Source organism: Brachycentrus maculatus, unplaced genomic scaffold (genome assembly GCF_059751285.1).
Source record: "Brachycentrus maculatus isolate JH-2025_06_01 unplaced genomic scaffold, ASM5975128v1 h1tg000098l, whole genome shotgun sequence".
Lineage (NCBI taxonomy): Eukaryota > Metazoa > Arthropoda > Insecta > Trichoptera > Brachycentridae > Brachycentrus > Brachycentrus maculatus.
In genome coordinates this window covers 110,145-132,500 of record NW_028280852.1, presented here as the reverse complement: position 1 = coordinate 132,500, position 22,356 = coordinate 110,145, and the positions used below count along the sequence as shown (strand labels likewise).

Below are 22,356 nucleotides of genomic sequence, written 5' to 3'. Positions count from 1 at the left end.
TATATATTTATATATATAAATATATATATAAATATATATATATATATATATATATATATATATATATATATATATATATATATATATATATATATATATATATATATATATATATATATATATATATATAAAGAGATATTATGGTTATTAGAAGCAATGTGTACTACGTACACAAAACCGGAAAGGGAAGATGAATGATACCGGTATGCGGATACTTCTAAAACAAGAAAAAATATAAATCAAAATACAGTACAAAATGCTCAAAACATTTTTACAATGTTACACGTGTGTAAAGTGATCACTTAAACAAGCCTTTGACGGTCGTAAATGCCCAGACAGATGTTGAGATGTCAAAAAAATAATATTAGTATATTCTGTATACTTTCAAATTCTCACATAAGTATATTCAATACCCCCTGAAATATATATACATATATAAAAAAATAAAACCCTTATCCGCACCCCAATGGTGCATAGGGCACTGTGTCATATTAACGCAGTGTTATCTTGATCGTTTACACATGAAGAAAAGGTGATCAGCCCTCCGCTTCAGGTACCAGTCCATGGTAATATTGAATAAATATTACAGTGAAAAAATCACTTATATTTATTTTACCCCCCTTGGAAATCGAACCCGGGACCTCCAGAACGGTAGCCGAGCGTGCTGACCATTACACTACGGAGGCGGACTAAAATATATATACATACATACTTAAATACAATGTGTAATCTGAGAAATTATAATTGCTATTCATCCCTGTAGTTTCAAGACCTTTTATTTTGTATAAAATACTCCATTCGGGTATATTTTTTATGTCCAGGACTCACGTGTTCACACTATAAAAGTTCTTTACTTCTCTTTCTTTTTTTTCACCATCGCTCGAATTACAGGAGACTATTTGTATGATGAAGCGACTAAAGAAGTGGGTAATAATGTAATTTGAGTTTCTCCTTAATCGACCTCACCTGCAGCGTGATGGGACCCAAGATAAGAAAGATTCACACTTCTTCCTCACTTCTTGGTCAGATTTTTTTATTGTTTAAACATCAATATTTAAAACATTGTTGACTTTGTGGTATGGTAATGTAACACTCTTCTTATAATTCGTTGTTAACTTTGTGTAATGTTACTTTTTTTTAAAGGAATAACCCGCAAAGCCCCTGCTTTTAGAAGCTTATCTGCAGGTAGGATAGTAAGGATTTTTGAAAAACCATTATCCGCACCCCAATGGTGCATAGGGCACTGCATCTTATAAACGCAGTGTCATCTTGATCGTTAACACATGAAGGAAAGGTGATCAGCCCTCCGCTTCAGGCACCAGTCCAGAGTAATTTTGAATAAATATTAGAGTGAAAAAAACACTTATATTTTTATATATTTATTTGATCCCCCCCTGGGAATCGATCCCGGGACTTCCAGAACGGTAGCCGAGCGTGCTGACTATTACACTACGGAGGCGGACGTGAAAAATACATCACAAACACCCACACCTATTGAAAATAAATCTTTCTCAAATTCATTTTGCGATTGGCGGGAATCGAACCCGCGACGCCAGTTTCGCAGTCGAGCGTCTACTCAATTATGCCACGACGCCTGTTAAAAAACACTGTTACCTCTGTGGTATTAAAAAAAAGAATTTTTATTGCAATGGCGGTGCCATCGGTTGAACGTTACAGTAACTCACGCAAAACTAAGCATTGCTCTTGACGAATAGAGTTGATATACAGTGGAACCTCTCATAACGAGCCTAAGTTATTCCAGAATCTTACTCTTTAAGCGAAACAATTTTTCGTTTTTACTGGAGAGGAAGTCCCGACTCACAAGTGAATGTCGTGAAAACTTGACATGCCCTTTTCTGTAACTCGTTATGCGAAATATCGCTCGTTAAGGGAGCAACTTATTTACAATCATTTTTTACTAGTTATGCGAATTACTCGTTACGTGAGGTGCTCGTTATGAGAGGTTCCACTGTATTATTCTTCATAATCCGAGAGACCAATATTTTTAAGCCGAATTTCAATGGTGTTTGGTTTCTCTACAAAAGTAACATAAGAAGATGAGACGCCATCTGCCTTTAAAAAAAACATAATAATATAAGAGAGTGCATTCACTGTGCGTGCAAGTTTTATAATCGACTAATAAAAGGTGTTAACACGCCTTCACACTCACAATAAATAAATTCATTGGTAATAAAACATCTGTAGCAGGTAGAACAATTTGTTGGGTGTAAGATTTTATATCTCAAATATCAATAAGATAATAAACTTGTGAAACGAGCGCGGGTGTGTCGTAATTGTCTGATCAATCTTTGTATTATTATTTCATTTTATTTCATTAATTGATTCGGCACTTTGTGGTAATATCCATCTATTTTTACCATACAGTTTTTTTATAAAAAACTTTTTTTTTAAGTTAGAAAAAACAAAAATCCACATAATGATCTATAATATAAACCTTGTACTTGATAAGTAAGGTAAATAAAAAAATGCTCCGAACTAATAACATCTATAAATATACAAATAAATACTAAATACCCAGACTTCCATATTCTTCTTCATCTTTGATGAGATGTCAAAAAATAATATGAAAATAACTCCTGTAATTGGAGGTAATCCAGATTTTGTGAACAAGTATTTGGACACACTCAAAATGTTGTAAATAAATTATCTGGTCAAATTATAAGCTTAAAAAATAATAAAAATGAAAATGGTATTTTCTGGCGTTTCTCATGTGTGTGATTATAATCCAGGATTCGGACCTCACATACTAATATAAGAGTTTCTGCTTAATAAAAAAGCTTCTTTACATCTCACCAATAGATGTCTCTAGTGAAGTTCTAGTGATTCAAGAACAAGGTTTCTAAATTGGTTCATATATATATAGAATTTCCAAGAATTTGAGTAGTGTGGTTGTCAATAATGGGTAGAATTGGTGAATGTTACACGTGTGTAAAGTGGCCACTTAAACCAGCCGATGACGGTCGTCAGCCCCGTAAATACCCAGACTTCCATATTCTTCTTCATCTTTGATGAGATGTCAAAAAATAATATCTATAAATATTTTGTTTTAAGTTTTACTTGATAAATACCATTATTTCTAAAAATCTATTGAGACGTGTTTCGGTGTATTAAGTTTAAATGCGTAAGGTGTTTGAAAATAATGCGGAATGCATCGAAACACGTGTCACAATAGATTTTAAGAACTAGTGGTAGTCTGCCTCCGTAGTGTAATGGTCAGCACGCTCGGCTACCGTTCTGGAGGTCCCGGGTTCGATTCCCAAGGGGGGTAAAATAAATATAAGTGATTTTTTCACTGTAATATTTATTCAATATTACCATGGACTGGTACCTGAAGCGGAGGGCTGATCACCTTTCCTTCATGTGTAAACGATCAAGATAACACTGCGTTTATATGACACAGTGCCCTATGCACCATTGGGGTGCGTGTAAGGGTTTTAATAAATCAAAGTGGTAATCTACCAAGTAAAACTCAAAGTAATTTTTTTATTCTCAATATTATTAATATTTAAAGCATTTACTTTGAGGTAATTTTTTACTTTTATATATTTTTTAAGGTGAGTGGTTATATACTTATATGTATAATTAACATTTTTGTAAACAATATAAAATATTTATTTTATTTTATTATTTACTGTTATATCCGAATCGTTGATTACCGTGCGGATAACTAAACATATTACTCGATTGACTAACTAACATATCGCTTCCCCAAAGGAGTATGCAGAGAGAAAAACATCACGCCAATCTGTTTTTGCAAATAATATTCGCCTCTTCCAAATTTACGCATCTCTTCATATATAAGAAGTAAATCCCTCTCTAAGCACAATAGCTCAGTCTCTTTTTTGGCAATTAAAATCACAAGATTGTTTTAAGTAGACATGTTTAATTAATAATAAAACCCTTATCCGCACCCCAATGGTGCATAGGGCACTGCATCTTATAAACGCAGTGTCATCTTGATCGTTAACACATGAAGGAAAGGTGATCAGCCCTCCGCTACCAGTCCAGAGTAATTTTGAATAAATATTACAGTGAAAAAATCACTAATATTTATTTGACCCCCCCTGGGAATCGAACCCGGGACCTCCAGAACGGTAGCCAAGCGTGCTGACCATTACACTACGGAGGCGGACAAAACATGTTTAGCAATTGAATAAAATAATGTCGCTATGTTAAATAAATTAAAAATTAAAAAATGTCAGCATATAAATTCAACAAAACTCATAATACAGATATAAAAAATCTTAAATTCTATAATATCGTAAGCACGACGCCCACTCAAGTGTTTTTCTTTTATGACAATCCGTCACTATAAACACCCTCGGTAATATTTCGACAAGGTTTGAATTGATACTTTACTAGATCTGGACACGTCTCAGCGGAATAACACATGCCTCCTACTCTCGTTTTATTGCTATCAATAAATTTGTAGAGACATCTGCCCTCGACACATTTCATATCACTTTTATCGAACTTCTGTACACATGTGACATACAAAGACCCCTTGACTGCTGAGTTGGCCACTATTTTGGTGTCCATTCTCATTGAACGAAAATGGCTTCATATTTTGACTTCTCAACGTAGATGAAGAAGAATATGGTGGTCTGGGTACTTACAGGGCTTGCGGCATGTCAAGGCTGGTTGAGGGTGAGGAAAAAACGGTAAAATAAATTTATGAGGCGAATGTAGTAGGAAAAATAAGCAGATGAAGACAGATGAAAACTTGCTATGCACAGGTATGTCAAATACTTCCGAGTGGTCAGGTCTGAAGTCGGAATTATCGTCAGGTATGTATGAGGATATGTGTATATAAATGAGAATATTTGCAAATACAAATTGGTGTAGCGTTCTATTATCTCTGCCTACACCTGCGGGGATGGTTAGTAAGTTTGAACTCAGTTAATTATGTCATAAGTAATTATGAAGTATCAGGTGTCGGAATAATCGTCGGGTATATATGAAGAGATGCATGAATGTGGAAGAAGCGAAAATTTTTTGCCAAGACAGAGTGGTGTGGCATTCTATTCCCTCTGCCTACCCCTACGGAAAGAAACGTGACGGTAAATCAATTAGTAAGTTTGAACTATGTTGATTAAATCATAAGTAATTAAAAAGCATAAAATGCTCCAAAGAAAATGCGGACAACATCAGACAAAAAGTTTTGTCAGTTCATTTATCTCACGATATTGTTCCCTTTTGATCATTTAAAAAATCTTTTACCAATTCGATTCAAATAAATTAATAAATAAACACTTTCCTTAACTTTTGAAATCGTTATTTTATGTACTTAACTCTTTTATAATTCAATAAGTGGGGAAGTTTTTTGTATCGAAATAAAATCGCCATTAAAGAGGGGAATTTTCGTTAGGCAATAAATTATCTTTTCAATCATTTGTGATGGGGTTATGTGAAATAAATTATATTATACATCCGCTGTCAAAATTCCGTCAGTAGATGTCAAAGGTTCTTAACCCTTTAAGACCTAGTGATAATTGTTTTATTTTTTTATTTTATTAAATTTCAATTGTTGAATAGGTACCACTATTTCTTCAAATCTATTGTGACATCGCTCACTCCTTTCAAGAACGTCATAAATCAAAAATCGTAAATTTTCAGTTGTGCATGTTTTCGGAATGCCCAGAAAATGTACTATATCCCAGCAAAAGAGGCATATTATTAACTTAATATTTACCCGCTACAGCGCAGAATGTGTTGTTTTTACATTTTTAAGAAAACGTACTGTTTAATTATTTTTTAAAATAAACTAAATATTTTTCAAATGGAAAAAAAACCTTCAGGGTTTACCTAAAAAGATCTGTTGCGCGGTAAAAAGATCAATCAGTGGCTTGATATTTATTTTTTATACATTGTATTACATTTTTAAACTTTAAAAACGTTCTCCTAAGAAATCAAGTTTTTTGATTTATGACGTTCTTGAAAGGAGTGAGCGACATGTGTTCCGATGCATTCCGCATCATTTTCAAACATCGTATATAATGTTGTCTGAATTTAAGAGTTATGTCCTTTTTTTAAATTACCTAACGTCCAAGTGACTCTAAAATCTTGCTTCGGCTTATGCAACACCGTTTATCATGGCCCCTTCTCAGGCTTCAACTTTTTAAGTTGCATAGCCTATGCCTACTCATGAGTGGATTTACTCTTTATGTTTAAATTTACTATAATTTCATGTAATTCATGAGTGAAAATTCTAGGCAAAAACAATCTTGTTATGTTCTAGGGACGTTGAAGAATGAAGCGAGGGTAAGAGCTGTATCCTATTTTTTTAACGTAAAATAAAAATAAAAATTGGGTAGATATTACTACCAAGTGACTACCGAACCAATGAATAAATAACTTAAATAAATGGATATTTATGAATTACTTGATTCTATCAATAAAATTAACACAATAGGAGACACAGTTATTATCAATAGTTGTTAACCAGCCACAAATTGTTGCGGCTCAGTCTGGTAAAATGGAAAAGAAAGAAAAGAGAAAACACACAAATCTAATTGTTTAATTTAACGACGCTTGTTAGTACAAAATATTTTATTGCACCTGGCAAAAAACATGCTGTCCACCATGAGCGATACTAATTATTACGTGTGTTGCTGATGCGTTAAATAGATGGCGCTGCCATTGCAGTAAAAACCAAGTATATGACTGTCACAGGTAAATTAAAACCCATGTATTTGAATGTCGTTCGGTCTTCAGTGAGTAACTTTAGAAGATTTAAGATCTTGAACAAACTAACATTTACATTTTTATTAATTTACAATAAATGATATAGATGATATAAAAATCCTTAAGAAAAAAATTAAAGCTCTATACATTTAATTTATTTTTTATTTTTATATAACATTAAACCACGAGTGTAAGTCCCTTTCCAAGCACAAGAGCACAGACTCTTTTATGGAGAGGCACAGCGAATCGAAAAACAAAAGTTCTCCATATGTATAAATGATTCAAATGTATTATGTTATAAATAAAAATGTAAATATATTAAATGAATAAAAAAAAAATTATCGAATTTTTAATACCCATCACAGCAATACGAGTTACGGTGTACGGTGTGTTCTTTTTCTTAATAAATGCAATTGAAGTGCGTCTTGATTGAGTGGAAAGTGATTATGATTTTTGACGGAAAGATCATGGGTTCAATCCCTGATTTGACAGTTTCAAGATGGATGCAAGTCGGCATATCATTTCTTTACTATTTTAATTTCTACATACCTAATACACTAACGGAGTATGTAGGTACCTATATTAGGGTTTCCATATCCTCGAGACGTTTCGAGTCATATTTATTTTTAAAGTTCTGATTTGTATTTTAATACTTTAATTACTATTTTAATTTCTACATACCTAATACACTAACAGAGTATGAAGTTACCTATATTAGGTTTTCCATATATTCTCATGTATTTTTAAGATTCTGATTTTATTTTAATACTTTCAGAATTTTTCCATTTATCTCAACACCCTAATATTGCTGGTAAAAGAATTTTGGCAAATTTTTTTTAACTCAAAAAATTTCATTTTTTTCCTGTAATATTCTTATTCTTTGATTTCTAATCCCTGTCAACACCCAATGTTAAATAATATAATGTTACCTTAATCGTTAAATATTATAGATAGAGGAAAGATGATCAGCCCTGCGCTTCAGGCTTCAGTCCAGGATAACATGAAATAAATATTACATTGAAAAAACACTTAGAATTTTTAACCCCCTTATGAAACTACATACTACAACTACTGCTTACCTTTATCCCCACCCAATGGTGCAAAGGGTACTGTATCAAATACACCATTATGCAAAAATATATTTTTTTGTTATAAATTATTTAAAATTCACAGGAAAATTTGAGTCACTGCGTTTTTACATTTTGATATCTCAACGTAGATGAAGAATAATATGGATGTCTTTGTATTTACAGGGCTTATATATAACCTATCATAAGCTGGTTAAGTGATCACTTTACACACGTGTAACTTTCACCATTCTACCCATGATTGACAACCACACTACTGAAATTCTGGGAACTCATACATATATCATTAATCTCATGACGCTTTATGTTTGAGTTCACAGGAGCTATCTATAATTGGTTTAAGAAAGCTTTCATATAGCAGAGATCCTTTTATTTCATTAATTGATTCGGCAGTCACTTTGTGGTAAAATCTATCCATTTTCAATTAATGTTTTACTTACTAAATACCACTATTTCTTAAAATCTACTGTGACAAGTGTTTCGATGCAGTCCGCATCATTTTCAAACACCGTATTACGTAATACGGTGTTTGAAAATGATGCGCAATGTATCGAAACACGTGTCACAGTAGATTTTAAGAAAAAGTGGTATTTTTACTTAGATGTATGCAAGATCCTTACCAGATTGTTTTACATGCACTGTGTTTTGACAAAATATCAAAATGTTTTTTAGAACACCACATAAAACACAGATTTGTCTTCACGTATATCGAAAAATGGTTTCTCTTACCCTTATTAATATTTAGAGAAAATAAAACAATATATAAAAAGTATCTGCGACCCTTAAAACAATGTTATTGTGAAAGAAATAAATTCTTTTTTTGGGAATCAAAGTGTATTTTCCTGTTTTTTTCCTTCTTCGTTATACACAGGAAATAAACCTTCGAAGTTTATCTCAACCGGAACAGAAGTGCTCGAATTTCTATCGTTTTCTGTTTTGTCATCATCCTATTTTCTTGCAGCTTCTTCCGGTTGAAGCATCCTGTTAATAGAGTCAGGAGGGTGAAATCAGGTTCTTAGAGAGACTAAAATAAAATGGAAAATAAGAAACAGCGTGTTGTCATCCTGAGTAATTTTCATAATGCTTTCGGGGTGAAAATTTAACTTCCTGTTTTTGTGGACAGTGCTTCCGGAACATATAAATCAGTCGCAATACAAGGGTATGATTTGTCAAATGTGTATTTTGTTTATACAAGGTATTTTAAACTGTAAATGTAAACTTGTAAACAATAAATTGTCATTATTTAAAATGATTTATTGAAAAATAATAATAAATATAATGGTCAATTTATACAGCGCTGTTTTCGCACAAAAATCACTAACCCTTAACAATTTTAAAATTTTAACGTTGAAAATGACATAGGTAAATCATTTTTCACCTATTTCATACTACTTTATAAATATAGCTACATATGTATATTTTTTTAAAGAAATATTTGAATTCTTATTATTCACACAAATATTTCAATTTCATACTATTTCTGTGAGCCTAAGTGGCTCATTATTAGAAACAGGTATCAAATTGTGGTAGAGTGGATTCGAACCGAGAAACTCTGACTTAAAAGTCCACGACCACGGGACCACAACCCGACACTAATAAAAAATAATCTAAACTTTTTTTCTTTTATAAACATCATTTCATCTTTTTATTTTACGGCTTCACACTAAAGCGTTTATTTTTCCAATCAAATAGAGTCAAACGACAAATCATTCTCTATTTCCGATTTACGGTGAGTGACTCTAAGCCCTTCTTAGTACCAGCCATTAGTGTGACACAATTCTATGCACGATTCTCTTTTTACTATCGGTCGTTAAGTACATAAAGGGGACAAACGCCAATTATGGTTTTATTGCACGTGGACACGTGTATGTGATTGTTTTTGTGACATCACGCTTCAATACACACCATACAAACTTTACAAACTCACCATACATATGTAGAGGTCTTGTTAATTTGTTTGGAAGTGATTATATACCCAACAAAAACTAACTAACCATCACGTCGCTTTCCCGCAGGGGCAGGCAAAGAGAATAGAATGCCACACCAATTTATCTTTGCAAACATCTTCGCCTCTTCCTCATTCATGCAATACCCCATACTGTCTCAACTCGCGATCTGACCAATTTCATGTATTAAATTGAAATAAAAAGATGATTAATTTTGTATTATATTCATTAATAATGAAAAAAATTTGTACCCTTATTAATCACTCGTATTTACAAACAATCTAAGCCTCTTCCACATTCATGGAACTCCTCATACAAACACGCCGATTATTCTCAAATTCTGTACTTGATTATGGCACGTTTTCTCCGGTATTCTTTTGCTCCTATTTCCAACAACGGTTGCCTCATAAACTTGCTTCACCATTCATTCGTTTCACATGTCCAAACCTTCTCACCACACTTTTTATAAAAAAAATTATCGAATATGCTTGTTTCAGCCCTGCATTATTTACTTATTTTCACCATTCAAAATTCTATCATACATTATTATGTCACACATTCGTCTGAGAGATCGCATTTCGAACTGCATTCAGTCTTTTTTTATTATTCCATGATTAGTTTATTATTTTATATAATATTGCAGCAAAAAACCTATATTATTTATTCTTTCCCACTGCAAACGGAACCCTTTACTTAGCGAGTACGGTAACCAAACGCGCTAATCATTACACTACGGAGGCGGATAAAAATCAAAATTAAATCAAAGTTAATCCTAGAGCTTTAAGTTAAGCGTAAATTGCATCTTAAAACTTGTTAAGCGAGTCTTTAAGTATGTACTTAAACATTATTTTAAGTAAACAAAATATAGGTCATCACCTTCATCAATATATTCACATTAAAATCGGGATAAAGTGTGTAAAGAGTAGTCGGTGAATTTTTTCAATATTATTTTGTAATTATTATTTTTATTTATATGTCCGCCTCCGTGGTGTAACGGTCAGCGTGTTTAGCTACCGTGCTGGAGGTCCCGGGTTCGATTCCCATGGGGGGGGGGGTGAAAATAAATGTTAGTGAATTAACACTGTAATATTTATTTAATATTAGCCTGGACTGGTTCCTGAAGCGCAAGAGTGATCACCTTGCCTTCATGTAAATAATGATCAAGATAACACTGCGTCAATTGGATGCAGTGCCCTATGCACCATTAGGTGCGGATAAGGGTTATAAGTAGTTTTTATTTATTTACATAAATTGTATATATTTTAAGAACAATTTTTTTTTTAATTCCATAGACCCACCTTGTGTGTCTTGTCGGTGGAGTTCTTTTTACATACATTTTTTGTTATTTTTATCCATTTTAACCTAATAGACACACAAAAAAGGGAATAATTGAGTAAAATTGAGAATATAAACTTTTTTACAATTCCCATAGAATTAACTCTAGATCATTTACCCATTCCTTTATTTTGCCTTTGTTCCATATTTTATTTTGACCACTAACCTCCGTCGGTAACAAATTTAAAAAAATTGAAACGATATATTGCAGTTTTGAATATAATTTTTTTTCTTTGTCTTATCACGTTACCATTGATTGTGACATTTTTCAGTTATTTTTCACTCAATAAAGTTGAAGGTCAGAATTGCAAATGATTCCGAACGGCACCAATTTTCATTTTTTCTCAAAATCATTGTAGATTGAATTATTGATAATAAAAAATGTGCTGTCATTACAAAAGAAATATGACGGTGAAAGTTGAGCTTTTGCTAAGACGAGATGACTTGACTGTACGACTGATGAGGAGTCGAGATTACTTCGACGTAAATTGCTTTTTTTGTTCCAATTTCCTATTCCTTCTTAGTCTGAAGATTCTAAGTAGACACATACCTTTTAAATGCTATACCCGATGTCGCAGAAGTCATGATTATTTTTTTTATTGTATTTGGGATTTTATAGAACTGTTTCATCAAGTCATTCACATATACGAGTATTACAAAACAAATACTATTCCAATAAAAAAATCACATTTGCAAATTTGTGAAAGTACTTGGAAGAGGGACGGGAGAGAGGAAAGGGTTAAAAGGGAAAGATCAAAGTAAAAAAACAATAATAATTAGTTCAATAATGGGTAAAATAGTGAACTTTATAAAAGTATTAAACATAAAGTTTTAATTTTTTATATAAACTTCATATAGTTATATTACACATATTAATAAAGAGTTTCTGCTCAATAAAAAGCTTCTTTTCATGTCACCAATAGATGTCTCTAGTGAAGTTCTAGTTTGAGAAAGAATACAAATCGATCACAGTGGGAATATTTTTAAAAGTGGAGTTGAAGTTCAATTTAGTTGGTTATTTTTTTTATTTGTAGCCACGAATTAGTGTTTATTAATGTGGTATTAAACAAAGTAAACGATATATGATAAGGAGAGTGTTATAAATAAAGTGTTCACTGAAGCTAGCTTATGATATTTCGTAAGTTTTTCACATTTTCAAATCTTCTTTTGGATTTTTTTTTAGATATCTATGATATATGTGGATAATATGAAAAATATTAATATCAATGTGACCAAATACGCGTATTTTTTTAGAATTTTCATGGTACCTATATAAAGAACGTAGATATAAAAGATGCACAGAATTGTCACTATGCTCGTATGCATGCAGGTTGAGTTGAGCAAGTTGAGTTGATTGAAAAATATAATTTCACGGTTTGAAATTAGAAGCTGTTTCGAAAACAACTGATTGAGCGTTTTCGGCTCCAAACCAGATATCACAGATTACTTTCTGAACCACGCAGAGTACATTTCTAGGTATGTATGACTCATACGAGTGTATACATGTGTGTGGAATGTACGTGCGTACATTAGGCTGGCTATTAATCGATGGAGATTTTTTTTTAACATTTTTGGGTGACTTCCTATTCTACACTTATTTATATTGGAGTTATTTAAATTGAAATTCTTCTTCCTCTCTGTCTTAATCCTCATTGCTGAGGGTTGTGACCCTTGCAGAAGCAATGACTCTTCTCCAGTTATCCCTTGACTGCGCTGCACGTAGCGCTCCAACCACTGAGATTATCAATCATGGACAAATAGTAAATGTTACACGTGTATAAAGTGATCACTTGAACCAGCCTATGTAAATACCCAGATTTCCATATTCTTCTTAATATATATTAAGATGTCAATATAAATAACTCATTAGTGAAAATACCAAGATTTGTGAACAAGGATTTGATACAGTCAAAATATTGTAAATAAATGAACCGGTCAAATTACAAGATTCATAAAAATTGCTTATCATGTTTACAACCGTCTCCTAGTATGTAAAATAATTCGGAAATAATGATACATATTAAATTGACACCTTATTTCATATTTAAGCAGCATTTATATTTTGCAGCATTTAAGGTTGAGAGCAGTAAGCTTTTTATTTTGTAGAGATCCTTATGAAAATATATGTATGATAATAAATACTGTTCAAACTTAAAAATTTCATTGTGGGCCACCCTAATGTACATAAGCACATCGTACACACATCGCATTATGCATCGCCTTTTCTATATGCATTTCAATATTAAAAACGTCCAGATTGTTGATTGCCATACATGAAAAATTACATTTTAAGCGAACGTGACTCTCATTGTTGGTTCAAGAGAGCGCAGTACCGTTACTAATGTGAAATAATTGGATACTTAGGCATTTTAAAAACCGATTTGTTTTCAAAACACTCTCCCTGTTTGACTTCTGCGGCCTAATAACGGCCTCACTTCAACACTTCTATTGTGCTTGGTTTTCTTTTCTCAATAATACATCAAATTCTTGAATGATGTAATACTGCGGAAGCTGATGAAGGTCTAGAAACATATTATTTATTGATTTTTCACTAACTAAGAATAATATTGTTGGGTATTATATCCAAAGTTAAACACGGTTATTGGATTGAGTTCTACTTTTATTTACATATACATACAAGTATTTAATAATATGTAAGGCGTTTCGTCTTATTAAGACATTATCAAACAACTAATAAGACAAAACGCGTCATATATTCGGCTGTCCAAACTCAAAACACAGTAAGGGACATTTTTTTCGACAAACGTTTTTTTTGCATTTTTGGACTAAGTAGAAAGTCCAAAAAAGCAAAAAAACGTTGGTCAAAAAAAATGTCCCTTACTGTGTTTTAAGTTTGGACAGCCGTATTATCATATATATGTAAATAAAAGTAAAATTCATTAACCGAGTTTAATTTTGGGATATATTACCCAATAATTCAATATGGAATTCTACCAACTGTCTGCAGTTACAATAAATTAAATGTTAAAAATTATAAAAATAAATCACTCGTATAAGATCACTTTTTTTCGGTTTATTAATATAAACACGACTAGTTTCGAAAACTATAGTCTTATTTTTATTTTTGATGTTTTCTTATAGATTTATTTTATAAGCGATTTTCAATATTCTTAAATAGTTTTATTATATTAACAATGTATAGAGGATGTACTAGCAATTTCCATTAACTCTTAAAACATATTTTAAGGGTGTCTAATTTTTGTTTACAAATTCTGTTTTCGCTCTATTTAGGAGTTATTTATTTTAAGATTTTTTTACTGATATCTCAAACAAAGATGAAGATGAATACGGAAATGAAGACATTTTCAGGAACTGTGACTTATCATTGGTTAATTTAAGTAATTTCGATATTTTAAAGACTAATAAAGTTAAATATATGCTAATTCTTAAGCTGCGACATCTATGGTTGAAATAAGTAAGCTGTTATTAGTAGAAACCTTCCTGTATGTAAAATTCTTTTCGAATAATTTTACATACGAGACGACTGAAGATATTTTATTTATTTAACTTTTTTTGAACAGAATGAATAAAATTCTTGCAATTTTAGGTTAATCATTAATTTCAAGAAAGCGAGGTGATCATTCCTGCGTTTCATGTACCAGTCTAGGGTAATATTAAATAAGTATTAGAAATAAAAAGCTCTTATATTGATTCCAACCCTTCTGACCTCCAGTATGCCAAATGTTTTTAATTTTCTAAATATGTTTTTAAGACGTAAATTGAAAATCAACTATAAATCACTTTAATGGCACTATAAAATACTGTAATGTGTCTTAGCGGTTGTTAAAAAAATGCTCAGGCCTGAATCATTTCAACGCAAAATATAATATGTAATAATATACTTATACACATATGTTTACATGTAGTCAGATCATAAACAGAATGGATAAGTGCTCAGGAAGACAGCGAAGACAATAATAGCAGATAATAAAATTAACGTTTAACGACGTTAAATGCTTCTTTCAATTTATTAAATCTGAAAAAGCTCTCAATGAGAAATAGCTTCAATGATGAGAAAAAACAAATAAAATGTTCATTATAGTATATGACCAAGTCAATATTTAAGATGGAATGACATAATTAAATACTTTATTTATTCTGATTCATGATTTTAAGTTCATTTTCATTAAATACAATTTATTGTTAACGATTGTAACAAGCTTCTTTTAATGTATTATACCTGAAAAAGCTCTCGAAGAGAAATAACAAATATAATGTTCATTCTAGCATATCGCTCACTCTTTTCAAGAACGTCATAAATAAAAAAACTTGATTTTTCAGGAGGATGTTTTTAAAGTTTAAAAATATAATACAATGTATTACAAAAAATATCAAGCCACTTATTGAATTTTTTACTGTGCAACGGATCTTTTTAGGTAAAACCTAAAGGTTTTTCCTTCATTTGAAAAATATTTAGTATATTTAAAAAAATATTAAACAATACCTTTTCTTCAAAATGCAAAAACAACACTTTCTGCCCTGTAGCGGGTAGATATTAAGTTTAAAATATGCCACTTTTGCTGAGATATGGTACATTTCTTTTCCATTCTACCAAGTCAATTTTTGAGAAGAAATTACATAACTAAATACATACAAATATATTCTAACTCACATTTGAATGTTTTTTTTTTTAAAACAATATTTCTTTTAATTGATTAAATCTAAAAACAATTGTTTTTGTTGGGTAATATATCCAAAATTAAACACGGTTTATTGATTTGAATTCTACATTTATTTATGTATATTTTAATACGTGACGCATTTCGTCTTCTTAGGACATTATCAAACACTCTCCTAGTGTAAAGACGAAACGCGTCACGTATTAAAATATACATAAATAAATGTAGTATTCAACCAAATAAACCGTGTTTAATTTTGGATATATTACCCAACAATTCAATTCGGAATTCTACCAACTGTCTGCAGTTACAATAAACAATTATCCTTGATAACTTATCATTGAAATTAGCTCTCAAAGAGAAATAACATCAATGATAAGAGTAAACAAATAAAATGTTCATTCGAGCTTATAACTAGTCAATTTTTGGGATAAAATAACATAATAATGCACTTTATTAGTTCTGACTCGTGATTTAAAGTTTTTTTAACCTTAAACTAAAATGTTATATGTTTAATACTTGTACCCTATTTTTAAAATACCTTTTACGGCCTTACCGCGAATGCTACATCATCTCTCAACAATTTCCTTTGACTCATCACAAATTTTATGTCACTAAGTCCTTACATAGATTTCCACATCGATCCGCTAGTTGTTGCCTTTCTCTGTTGAAAAGAGGGTAATTCATCAACAAAACGGATATCGATATAATACTATCCAACGTTACTTTTATTTTTTACGTTAGAAAATGCCCCAACAAAAGCCTCGAAAGGTCAATATTTGGTATTCTGATTGCAATAGAGGTATAACAATGCCAAAATTATTTACGTTGTATAGGCTATAGGCAAAGAATGCGTTATTGACATTTCTTGAATTTACGCTGATATCGATTTATGCAAACAGCGTTCCCCAAACCTAATTAATTTGCGTTTTACCTTAAAATATTCTAATATCACGACGCTCTACAGGGGTTGGTCACCACAATATAACCGGCAATTTGAAAATGTAAAAAATGTATTTAAAAAAACTCCACCGGCAAGACACACAAGGTGGCTTGGTGGGTCTCTGCAAAAAAAGATGTATTTTTTCAATATGTTTAAAATTGTGATTTAAATATATGTATACCATTAATGTTTATAATAAATAAAAAAAAACTAAAAAATCCGGCTCGTCGAGTGTACCTTTAAATGCCTGTACTTGTAAGGCAGAGAGAAATGAACGCCACACCACTGTGTCATTTCAAACTTTCTTTGCCTCTTCCACATTCATGCACCTCCTCATACATACCCACCAATTATTTCAACTCCTGGCTTGACCACATTCAAGTATTTGTAATACTTAAGTTTTTATCAGTCTTCCTCTGCTCCTTTTTCCAACTTTGTACATTCGCTTCATAAATTCATTTAACCGTTCTTTCCTCACTCGTCGCTCCACATGTCCATACCATCTCAACAAACCTTTCTTAATCTTATCGATAATGCTTATCTTAGCCTTGCATTCTTTCCTTATTTCTCCATTAGAATATATATCATACATCGAGATATCTTTATTTATTTTAAAGTCTATTTTAATTTACCTTACAGTGTTTATATGCATTTTTTTACGTTGGACGCCTTAAAACAAAAATGGCAAAAAAACCCGTGGTATATTCGAATACGCGTTTTAAAAGACGCGTTATAACCGGGTTCCACTGCATGTTAAACATTGACTAACGGGAATATTTGAGTTACGTCACCCCTCTGGAGCCGATAGTGACGCAAGTCCGGGGTACACTGTTATGTAAAATGCCAAATAATCAATAATCAAGGACGATTCGCCCATTGGACAATAGTGGGAGCGGATTCACGCCTCACTGCATTCTGAATGCAATCATCCAGCGCTACCGAGAAACTTGAGTGATATCGGCTTACGCATTTTGAGGATCGTCCACCCATATGCAAATATGTACATTCATCAACCTACGTTTTGTTATGTTTAATGTCCGCCTACGTAGTGTATTGGTCAGCATGCTCGGCTACCGTACTGGAGGTCCCGGGTTCAATTCTCAGTAAGGGGTATAAAAATAAGTGATTTTTTTACTTTTATATTTATTCAATACTACCCTGAAGCGGAGAGCTGTTCACCTTTCCTTCAAGTGTTAACGATAAATATGACACTTCGTTTATATGATGCAGTGCCCTATGCACCAGTGGGCATGGATGAGGGTTTCAAGAATATACAAATAAAATTAAAAAAAAAAAAAACAAAATAAATTAAATTATATAAAAAAATTGACATCTCATCAAAGATGAAGAAGAATATAGAAGTCTGGGCATTTACGGGGCTGACGACCGTCATAGGCTGGTTTAAGTGATCACTTTACACACGTCCTGGAATTTACAGAGCTTTGCAAATTTCACGTTGCCAAAGCTCAGCGTTGTAACTTTCAAATATATTGTTTAAACGGATCATTTATAATCACTGTCTGGGATGATTATTTGAGTTGTTACGTTTTACATTATCTGGCTGTGATGCAATACGTCACATCCAAGTATAACACGCTGCAGTCCACGTCATATCGCTCACTCCTTTAAACAACGTCATATATCAAAAAACTTGATTTTTCAGGAGATCGCTTTTAAAGTTTAAAAATATAATACAATGTATTTAAAATAAATATCAAGCCACTTACTGAGCTTTTTACTGTGCAACAGATCTTTTTAGGTAAAACCAGAAGGTTTTTTTCTCCATTTGAAAAATAAGTAGTATATTTAAAAAAATAATTAAACAATACCTTTTCTTCAAAATTAAAAAACATCACTTTTCGCCCTGTAGCGGGTAAATATTAAGTTTAAAATGTGCCGCTTTTGCTGGGATATAGTACATTTTCTGGGAATTTCGAAAACATGCACAACTGAAAATTAACGATTTTTGATTTATGACGTTGTTGAAAGGAGTGAGCGATGTGTGAGTATGTAGACCACAACTCGAAGCTCTTGCGGCGGTTGTGTAAACACTGGAGTGTTCCCGATGTGCCGAACGTAAATACTATTACTAAACATGAGTTCATCATTAGCTGTATACTGTGTACACTGTATTCATATTATCACAAGCATTGTGTGCTTTTATAATCCACTATTTCACATCAAAAGTCGAATTGACTTACCCCGCCAAACGCATCTTGAGAATTGCCTTACTACTACTACTAACCATCACGCCGCTTCCCCGCAGGGGTAGGCAGAGAGAATCGAACGCCACACCACTTTGTCTTTGCAAACATTCTTTGCCTCTTCTACATTCATGCATCTCCTCATACATACCCGACGATTATTACGACTCCTGACCCGGCCGCTTTCAAGTATTTGACATACCTGATTGTGCCAAGTTTTCCTCGGTCGTCCTCTGCTTCTTTTTCCAACTACATTCGCTCCATAATAATACAACCTACCTAACTAACCATCACGCCGCTTATCCACAAAAGTAGGCAGAGAGAATAGAACGCCACACCACTCTGTCTTTGAAAATGATATTCGCCTCTTCCACATTCATGCATCCTGCAATCCTCATACATACCCGCCGATTGTCTCGACTCCTGACCTGACTGCTTTCCACTTAGAGAGTTGTTATTTAGATTTTTTTGGCAACACAACTTAGATCATGAAGAGTATGGAAGTCTGGGCATTTACAGGGCTTATGACCTATAATGGGGCTTACGACCAGACATTCGTATTCTTCATCTTTGTTGAGATATCAAAAAATGTAAAAAAAAACTCTACACTTGTCACTTTATTTACTATACAACTGAAATATAATATTACAATTTTTGTTATGGTTTTAAAATTTTTTAACCGCTTTAAATATTTTTTTCAGGTTCCTAGCTGTCTTGGCGTTTATCGGTCTATCCTCTTCTAAGCTAGAAGTACAAAGTAAATTAATTGAGAAACGGAAAGAGGTTTGTACATATTTTAAGTATTTAAAAAAAATTCTAATCACAAACCCACACATGAAGTGACGCGAGATTTATATGATATATCGCTCACTCCTTTCAAGAACGTCATAAATCAAAAATCGTTGATTTTCAGTTGTGCATGTTTTCGGAATGCCCAGATAATGTACTATATCCCAGCAAAAGAGGCATATTTTTAACTTAATATTTACCCACTACAGCGCAGAATTTTAAGAAACATTTTTAAGAAAAGGTATTGCTTAATTTTTTGTTTTAAATAAAGTAATTATTATTCAAATGGAGAAAAAACCTTCAGGTTTAACCTCAAAAGATCTGTTGCACAGTAAATAGTTTAATAGTTGGCTTAGTATTTATTTTAAATAAATTTTATTATATTTATAAACTTTAAAAACTTTCTCCTGAAAAAACAATTGTTTTGATTTATGACGTTCCTCAAAGGAGTGAGCGATATGTGAAGCTTCTCACTAAAACGTTACATTTCCTCTACATGCATCTTAGTAGACTCAATAACTAAGCGAAACAATTGTCACAAAATCGATTTTTATGAGTTTTTCTAACAATAAAATACAACTTAGTATGCTCAAAAAATCAATGTGTGATTTAAACATTTAATACATAAATTAAAATGGAGTTCTACAAATTACACGCCAAATCTATAAATGTGGAGTTTCTCATCAAAAATGTACATTTTTAATATTGCCCAAAAAATCCCTTAAAATACAAATCTGTTTTGTTCCCTGTATTCTATCGAAATCTTAATTAAAGTTGCGACAAAACGTGACCAATTCTGTGTTAAACCAATATGAAATCAGTAAATCGCACCAAAAAGTAACAATTTTACAAGCTAGAATTCTAACTAACTAACTAATTATCACGCCGCTTCCCCGCAGGGGTGGGCAGAGAGAATAGAGCGCCACACCACTCTGTCCTTGCAAACATTCTTCGCCTCTTCCACGTTCATGCATCTCCTCATACATACCCGCCGATTGTTACGACTCCTAACCTGGCCACTTTCAAGTATTTGGCATACCTGATCGTGCCATGTTTTTCTCGGTCTTCCTCTGCTTCTTTTCCCGCTAACATTCGCCTCATAAATTTGTTTTACCGTTCTTTTCTCACTCATTCGTTCTACATGTCCAAACCATCTCAACACACCTTTCTTAATTTTATCGATAATGCTTATCTCAGCTTTGCATTCCTTCCTTATTTCACTATTCGCACATCTATCATACATCGTTTTGTTACACATTCTTCTGAGAGATCGCATTTCGACTGCATTCAGTCTACTTTCATCCTTCTTTTGCCAACTCCATGTTTCACTTCCATACATTAGAGTTGGAACCAGGACTCCGTTGTGCACTGCCAGTTTAGCTTCCGCTGATAAGTTTTTATTTGCTATAACTGATTTCAGTGCACCATTCACTTTGTTCCCAGCAGAATTCTAGAATTCTAATATAGCTAGATTCTAATACAACTAGAATTCCTTATTACTTAAAATAATTTATTATGGAAATGAAACGTTTGGGCGAGGACCTCCACAAATAAACACAGAAAAATCTGTGTTTGATTTCAAAATTGATACATAAATTAAAATGGAGTTCTACACATTAAAATCAATAAATAATAGACAAGGTATTTTCCGAAAACGGTTGGAAAAATAATACCAAAAAAATGCTTTATTTTATTTGAGCTTTAAAATAAATAATAATAAATATTTTTAAAAAAGATGGCCCAAATTTAACCTTAAAAAAGTAACTGCACATTTTCCAAAATGTCGACTCGACCAGTTAACCCAAATCCGTTCCACTTAGTGCTGGCTGACATTCAATAATTGCAGTACTTATTTTCAACTATTATACCTTACATCGTCTCCTCCTCGCTTACTTGCAGGCCCTACACTGCAAACAGAAGTCCCTTTGTCCCATGACATTTCTTCTGTCGCCCAAGTGTGTTGATGTATTGTTCTCTAATTGGCTACTTGGAATGCACCGTTTATATTCTTCATACATCTGTTTACCTTTGACAAAATATTTCATTATTTTGTATACTCCATTCTATTAGCTAGTCATCGACAACTGTTCCTAATTCACGTGCATATATGAACATACACCCAGATTGTAAGATTTTTGTAATGAATTTTACTGGACTAGATATTCCACCTCCGTAGTGTAATGGTAAGCACGTTCGGCTACCGTAATTGAGATCCCGGGTTCGATTCTTAGGGGGGATCAAATAAATAGATGTGATTTTTCATTCTAATATTTATTCAATATTACCACTTTTTTATTAATAATAGATGTCACTAGTGAAAATGCTAGTGATTCTTGTACAATATTTCATAATTGGATCATATATATAGAACATCCAAGAATTTGAGTACTGTGGTTGTCAGTCATGGGTAGAGTGCTGAATATTACACGCGTAATATGATCACTTACTTCTTCAAACCCTTAACTTGACCCCAATGTGCATAAGGCACTGCATCATATGATCGCAGTGTTATCTTGATCGTTCACACATGAATTAAATGTGATCAGCACTCCGCTTCAGGTACCAGTCCAGGGTAATATTAAATAAATAAATAGAGTGTGAAGCCACTTATATTTATTTGAACCCCTCTGGGAATCGAACCCGGGACCTCTAGAACGGTAGCCGATCGTACTGACCATTACACTACGGAGGCGGATAATCACTTAA

General features: G+C 32.5%; 1 protein-coding gene across 1 annotated transcript in view; it reads left to right on the top strand.

Moving 5' to 3' along the window:
* LOC148310368 (papilin-like) overlaps window positions 1-22,356 on the top strand; it is a 173,995-nt gene that overhangs the window by 121,331 nt on the left and 30,308 nt on the right. The window contains exon 3 of the mRNA XM_088258561.1: window positions 19,563-19,644. Coding sequence (XP_088114687.1) covers window positions 19,563-19,644 — 82 coding nt within the window. The remainder of the gene's footprint in view (window positions 1-19,562; window positions 19,645-22,356) is intronic.